This window comes from Electrophorus electricus, chromosome 4 (assembly GCF_013358815.1).
Source record: "Electrophorus electricus isolate fEleEle1 chromosome 4, fEleEle1.pri, whole genome shotgun sequence".
Classification (NCBI taxonomy): Eukaryota; Metazoa; Chordata; class Actinopteri; order Gymnotiformes; family Gymnotidae; genus Electrophorus; species Electrophorus electricus.
The window spans coordinates 11,038,977-11,046,476 of record NC_049538.1 but is presented as its reverse complement, the minus strand read 5'-3'; the positions used below and the strand labels follow the sequence as shown (position 1 = coordinate 11,046,476).

Genomic DNA, 7,500 nt, shown 5'->3' with positions numbered 1-7,500 from the left:
GACAGCTCTCAGGAAACAGGCTCTGGGCAACAAAGCCCAGAAGAGCACAAACACACACATACGCACGCACACATGCACGTATATACACACAGGCACACACACCGATATGAACGCACAGGCACAGGCGCGTCCGCGCTGAAGAAGGAGTCCATTACCTCTTGTCTCTTTCTCTCCTCTTGACTCAGTCTCTCTGGAGCACCACTTTTTTTAACCTGAGTGAGAAGAGACAAAAGCAGAATGAGTCTTCTCAGCGGGACAGGAGCGTGTTTGGGTTAGCCCTCATCCAGTTACGTGCCCTCATGGTACAGGAGTGTCCAGAAGACATGAACGTTAACACACAGGGCCGAGGAGGCACGTGTTGGGATTGGCCAAAAGGAGAGCTGATGGAGCTGTATGGGATTGAAATCAGTACTTCATTCAGTACTGTTCCACTGTTCAGTACTGTTCTGTCGGTTCAGTTACTGTTCTGCTGTACAGAAATGACATTCGACTCCATCGGTTTTTTTGTCCTCACAGTTTCATTTGAAAAGGTTCGCAGATATGCGAAACTCCCAGAGAATATGACGGAGATGGCAGCACTGGAGCTGAACTGAGACGCACGATGACAAAGTCTTCGCCCTGCAGCAGGATCAGGTAGCAGACATGCAGCCTCTCTTTGCAAGCCTGCCCTAACTGGGGCCCCCGTCACACACCTGGTCCGGGCTACGCTCGGTCCAGCCCCCCAGAGAGCCGTTTAGAAGAGCTGGACAGAACCCAGAGTACGCTCGGTTTATGTATTTTCCTAAAATCAAATTGATTTGCTTCGGTGCAGGCCTCTGTGGGGATTGCGGTCTGCTACGAACAAGACGTTCCAAGGGGTCATGTGCACAGCATATGTGTGTGTGTGCACGCAAGTGCCAGTATTTGTACAGCATAAGTGTGTGACGATACTCAAATAAACAGTGGTGACTGTGTGTGTGTGTGTGTGGCTTACGTGCACGTGTGTGTGTTTTGGGGGGGGGGGGGGGGGGGGGTTTCGTCAGGAATGCGCAGGCACCTGAGCCGCATTCTGTTAATTCATAACCAGGACAGAAAAACAAGGACATGAAAATTAAGTGGTGGGGGGAGGGGGGCAGACTGAGAGGAAGCACACACCCACTCTGCACACCAAACAAGAACCCAACATGTCTGAGTACATCAAAGCACCACGGGGATCATATGATGACCGGGCAATAAACCTTCGATCTCCTCCCCTGGCATTCCACCTGCCTGTCAGGCTAAGCATGACACTGACAAGAAACAGAACAGAACCTCGATCCCAAACAAACATGCAGCACTCCCTACAATCAGTAACTATATACATACATATACACACCAGAACATGGACTCCAACACAGGGATCACAGGGAACTATAGACAGAACATGGGAGGACAACATGGCTGGGAACCAGTGAATGCTTACATAAAGATCCAGATACACACAGCACACAAGATTACTAACTATAGATATCCAGGCAAGGAATGCACAGGCAAGAGACCACCAAACAAAACAAACTGTGTGCTAAGGCAAACCACACAAAGCTAGGCTTAGAGCTAGGGTGAGGGTTAGGGTTGGGGTTGGGGTTGGGGTTGGGGTTAGGGTTGGGGTTGGGGTTGGGGTTGGGGTTGGGGTTGGGGTTGGGTGAGCCTCCGTCTTCTTCCAGCAGGGTCCTTGTATAGGCCACAGCTGTCACTTAAGGACCAGGGCGGAGCCAGTTAGGAGGGAGGCAGAGAGATTCAAATGTTGATCTGGACCCCAGCAACCAGGAGCATAACAATCACCAAAATCACCTTTCACAGTCTGAGTTGGTGTGGTCAAAGAAAAAAGTCATCGTACAATCCTGCCTTGAGAGGATGAGAGAAAAACAAGAGAAAAAAACAGAGAGACAGTGAATGAGCGTGTGAGGGGGGTGGGAAGCTCGAGAGACAGAATGACTGAAATAGAAAGAGAAAGAAGAGAGATATAATGAGAGAACTGGGAGAGGCAGATCAGCACATAAACGTTTCCTAGCAACACCTTTGCAGCCGGTGAACTTTGACCTGCCCTGGCACTAAAATGCATTTTAAAATGCAGCTACACCTCTGTTCCACATGACAGAGACTTCTGGGAAACCAGAACCAAACTGGAACCAAGAATCACGACCAGGGCTGAGCTAATTCCCCCAAGGTATTCTGGGAAAAAGCCACACATGTAGAGGAATCCCATTACTGAGACATCAATCAGATAAGACAAAATTCTGCTTGGTACAGAAAATCTGGGTAGGTGATGGAGAACTCGGGCCATGACAACTCCACCCACCCCAAACACATCCACCGCTTACATCAAGGCACACTGGCCCACGTTACAGGCATCTGTGCCATCTGTCTTTGATCCTGTCTACACCTCCACGGTTTAAACATAACAAACTAAACACTGTATTCTCCCCGCCACTGTTTGTTGCTGTGTGTGTGTGTGTGTGTGTGTGTGTGTGTGTGTGTGTGTGTGTGTGTGTGTGTGTGTGTGTGTGTGTGCATGCGTGAGAGAGAGAGGTAACCACACCTGCACTGCATTATGAAAGCGGTTTCCTGAACTTAAAAAACCCAAATCAAGTCTTCTGCCAAAACATACAGTGGCCACACACACATGAATGTACGCACACACACACACCTTTCTCTCGCTCTGTGTCTCTCAGAAGCTTTGTGAATATTCCAGCCTAAGTTAGTTTGGAACGGGACACCAAATGGAAAAACAGCTTAAAGTCTCCCTCCACTCCTGATCCAAACGAGATTTCATCATTCCCTAAACAGGAGCAGGCCCATATCTTGGACTCTGCCTCAGATTTCTCCCCCCATGGGACAAATCTTCTAGCCAGGGAGATGGCACAATGCCCTGATATTTCCCAGCGGATATGCACATCCTCCTGTATCGCTCTCTCTCTCTCTCTCTCTCTCTCTCTCTCTCTCTTTCGCTCTTTGCCTTTGCTGAAGAGAAAACACTTTCAAGCGTATTAAATCTCGTTCTTTCGGATGCTGATTATGGCTACAACAGCTGTGCGACTGGCCAGAACAACATTCCTCAAAGCGCTGGCATTCCATCCTTCTACATTACAGTGGAGGGATGGGTTTAGCTTCTATGAGTATAGGTGTGCTCAAACTGGAAAGAAACATGGCATAGTGCAAAGAAAAAAAAAACATAAATGTCCCATCACTGGTCATTTTTCAGTGCAGTACAGCAATTGTATGCTAAAGGGTGTGTGTGTGTGTGTGTGTGTGTGTGTGTGTGTGTGTGTGTGTGTGTGTGTGTGTGTGTGTGTGTGTGTATGGGCAGGCTGGAATGCCATCCAGTGTGGCTGTTCCTTGTTTTGTGTGGTTTGGTGTGATTATCGTGTGGTTATGTTTGGTTGCTGTGAATGTGTGTTGTGTGTGTGTGCCTGTGTGTGCCCGCATGCGCCCGTGCGTGACTCACCACACTCAGCTGGCTCCACGAGGTGCGGATGGGTTTGTACTGCACCACGATGTCCTCGTTCGGCTTGGAGTCTCTGGACTCCACGTCCTCGTCAGAGTCGTCGTGCAGTGCCTTCTCCTGGTAGTTCTGATACAGAACCTCATCCTCTACATCACCACACGGACAGACACACACACACACACACACACACACACACACATTAAAGCTCAGATACACATGCTGCTGTCTAGTTGGGGCTTATGTCCCTTACAGGCTCTTAGTTAAACGTTTGTCCCATTTATCAAGCTGATATGATGTTAACGGGAAGTTCTGTTTGGATGTGAGGATTTCATAAGTAGCTCCATGGAGGAGGCAAATTAAACTGTCCAGTGCCTGCACGTCTTGACCCGTGTGTCCGTGTCGCGCCAACGACATGATCTATCAGCCAAAATACTGCAAGTATAAACTCTACTGGCTACTGGTCACCAAGAGGTCAGCAGGGGGAGTCTGGCTACTGTCAGCCTGCAGACAGCCATTGCCTGCCGAGCGGGGCCGGAGACCAGGCCCCGTCCTGACCTCGGCGTTACGTATGCGCCACGCTTATCGCTTCTCTGGAATCGAAGCACGTGAAACGTGACCGTTTCATTTTCAGTTCAGAACGGCATTTGAGGGCGTCTAAGGAGGAGTGGCCCTAGCCTGTCAGGTTCAAAGAATGGATAAGGGACTGTCACCATACACAGAACCCGACCTGAACCCAGGACCCATAAAGCCTGACAATATCAGAAGGCTTTGAACGACTAGCCAATGAGTTCGGAGGCCAGCGGGGACGCCACCTGCTACGGCCGACGCGACCCCACTGTCAGACCAGAGCACCGCCGGCTGCCGTCTGCGTGTAAGACAAGAGAGAAGACCAGCTCCTACCCTCGCTGTCAAACGTCCTCTGGCTGGGCAGGCCCTTCTTCTTCTGCTCTCCGCTCTGTGGAAAAACATCGGCGAGTGATTAGTTTGGTCTGTCCTTATAAACCAGGCTGCTGTGACGAACGGTGGTGTCTAAGGGACACTTGAACCGGACAATGAACAGCAAAACAAGTCTAGTGTTCAGGAGCTGTTACTGACTCTTTCAGAGTGACCCCTAGTGACCCCGAAGAGGTTCAGAAACATTACCATGGCATAAGCATGCACAGGGCACTGCGTTTGCCGTGCTCAAACACTTTGAAATTAATTATAACAAACATGTTGGACATAAGCAAGGATTGGAACTGATTAAAGGGCAAATACATTAACAACCTTTGAGTAAAGATGTTCATTATTTACTGATGTAAAAGCAGACATGTGAAAGACATCTGCTATTATACATCTCCACATTATAGATCATCTCCACAGTGAAAAGGTTACATAACTTGAGAGAAGCAGCTACACGAATTCCCAGCCATCCAATCACAGCGCTTCCTGTCCTCTGTCTGAGACACAGTCTCCTACGGCTTCTAGCTCAGCTGACGTTTACCTGCCTTGTCAAACTCTGAATGATGGGCATTTAGTGCACATGGCCTATTTACACCTGCTCGGAACCTTTGACCTCAGTGACCCCTACGACCTCGATGACCATCGAGGCAACTTTAGCTCTGCCAGTATGTGCATGACGGAGCTAATCTGAGGATGGCGACATGCTAAAAGCAATGTCCTTGGGTTCCCTGTTGGACGAGTGACTGCAACCTTGTAAGGACCTTCACAGAGAACGTTTCACACTGATCCATACCTGCCGTAAGCGTACCGTACTTTCTTCACCCATTATATTATTATATTTTACCCTTGTGTATAATAGCCATAAGCCTGAATTGAACAGAATGTTTCATCACAGCAAAAATAACGCTGAGATATGAAATATCACTAAACAAAACCGACATCCTCAGCGCTCCAGCAAACAGCCCGTCTTGTGTCATTACCACGATGATGGCAGTAGGTTCCCGTCTCACATAAATTGTGAGGTTTACAAGCCTGGAGCGAACGCCTGCAGACCGGATGCACCTAACAGCTGGGTGGTCCACAGAGCTTACTGGCATGTAACACCACACCTTGCTGATACACCGTCATGCTGGAGCATGACAACATCCTGAACCCAGGAGATGAAGGGTGCCTGTCTGTCAGCACATGGAACTCTGTCATGTTGCGTCCTGTTTCTGTAACTGCGGTGTGATATCTGGCAGGGTTAGTCTTTCATCGAGCTCTAACAGAAGAGGAAGGAGACAGCCGTTTTCCCTTCATGCAGGATACAGGTCCCTGTGTGAGAACGGACTACCGAGAAATCCACACCAGAGCACTGAACTGTGTCTGATGGCACAGACTGCAGCAAAAAATAAACAATACATAATTGCAAAAGAAGGTTTCCCTTTAACCTAATGAGTTGGACATTTGTGTGTTTGCTGTAGTGACTGTTCTCCTGCTAGCCTGCCTTGTGTTCGAAGCCAAACACTTACTTTGCTCTTGGCTGTCCGCGGGCTGCCTGGTGCCTCCTTGGGCACAGCTACGCCTTTCAGGGTGGGCGGAGGCAGATGGAGGCCCCTCAGGTCGTTGTCGGAGACGGCCAGGTCGACGCCGCTGACCACGGCGCGTCGGTAAGACGTGGATCGCAGGCCTCGCTGAATCAGAGTGGGGCTGGTGTCGCTGTCCTCGTCGAAGGAGGGGACGTCCACCATGCTGCGGGCGCGTATGGCGCGGCCGACGAGGCCCCGGCGGTCGGGCCCCCTGCAGGGGCGCGTCTCAGAGGCCAGGCCGTAAGGGATGATCTGGCGGGCACCCATCCTCTGCGCCGTGGGGCTGTGGGTGCTGAGGACCACAGCGGGTGCGGCCAGCCCGCCCTCCGGGCCCTGGGAGGAGCAAGCGGACAGGCGGAGGGGAGGAGTCTCAGCCTCGGATGGGCAGGGGCCGCACGGGGTGGCCAGCTGGAACGGGGTGCTGGGGGTGGAGGACGACGTGCTGCTGGTTGAGAGACTGGAGGCGGAGCCGGGAGAGGACGGTGGGTGGGGACAGGCGGGTGAACCTCGCACCTCTGACGGAGAACGTGGCATGGGGGAACCTTGCGAAGAAGACGTCAAATCAGTCAGCGACGTGCTTCCGAAGACGATCCGGTCCCTCTGAGAGGTGAGGGTCAACTGGCCAGACTGGCGCTTTAGGGGTTGGCTCACTTTCATGTCCCGCCAAACACTCAAGCCGTTTTCCGCGGTCTTTGAGGACAGGGGCGGAGTTTTAGGTGGCCGATTGTCCACCGTGTCCTTCCCACCCAATGAGCCGAACTTGACCAGAGAGAAGCGTCCGTTAGACGAATGCCCGATGCTGATGCTCCTGACCACACGGGCTTTGCGAGGGGGTTTGTTCAAAACATGCTTCAGCACCGTAGTTCCCGCTGGAGGCGTGCACGTCTTCTCGGCGGGCTGCCCAGGAGCAAAGGCGCACTTATCTTCAACTGGAAAATCCGTCATCAGAACCCCGTCGATCTGGTAACTGAGAGGTCTGGGCTTGGGCTTCATGTTTCCGCTCGCGAGCTTCTGGTCCGGCGTGCGCCACAGCGGAGCAATGTAGTTGTTAGACAGATCTACGTCGTTACCCAAATCCATAGCGAATTCGCGCCACTCGTCAGGAACAGCAACCTAATGATTGCGCAAACATTACCTGCCCGTTATAGGCTGACCTTTGCCTGAACTGAAATCAGGACAACATCTACTTAGCTTTGGCTCCTGGAAGTTAAATACTAAGTAATGAACTGTTTGCTCCACACTACGCGCGGACAGTTTTGCAGTTCGCGTGTTCAGTGATCAGAAGGCGTGCGGAAAGTTTATCCAAGAGAAAACAGTGTAAGAAGTTTGCAGTGCCACTAGTTATAGCTGTACGGCGCGCATAAAAGGCTAAGTGAAACTAAGTGCATTTTAAGTGTCAAACAACAGAAAAAAACCTAAGTAGCAATAGTGAAATCTGACTGTTACACTGTAAACAGTAACAGAATGTCCAACTATAAACTACTGCCCTTTGCACATTTTTATAAGCTTTTTAAAAAGATGCGAAAA

The 7,500-nt window shown here is 50.7% G+C and overlaps 1 protein-coding gene across 3 annotated transcripts in view; it reads right to left on the bottom strand.

Annotated features, from left to right (window-relative positions):
- LOC113589485 (rho guanine nucleotide exchange factor 26) overlaps nt 1-7,500 on the bottom strand; it is a 32,974-nt gene that overhangs the window by 25,236 nt on the left and 238 nt on the right. The window contains exons 1-4 of one of the 3 annotated variants that reach the window (XM_027029171.2): nt 5,917-7,500; nt 4,364-4,418; nt 3,464-3,609; nt 156-212 (exon numbers count right to left, since the gene is read on the bottom strand). The exon at nt 5,917-7,500 is cut by the window's right edge and continues 237 nt beyond it. In XM_027029171.2, the coding sequence (XP_026884972.2) occupies nt 156-212; nt 3,464-3,609; nt 4,364-4,418; nt 5,917-7,053 (1,395 nt within the window). In that variant the 5' untranslated portion in view covers nt 7,054-7,500. The remainder of the gene's footprint in view (nt 1-155; nt 213-3,463; nt 3,610-4,363; nt 4,419-5,916) is intronic. The other 2 variants (XM_027029170.2, XM_027029172.2) reach the window with 2 other exon arrangements.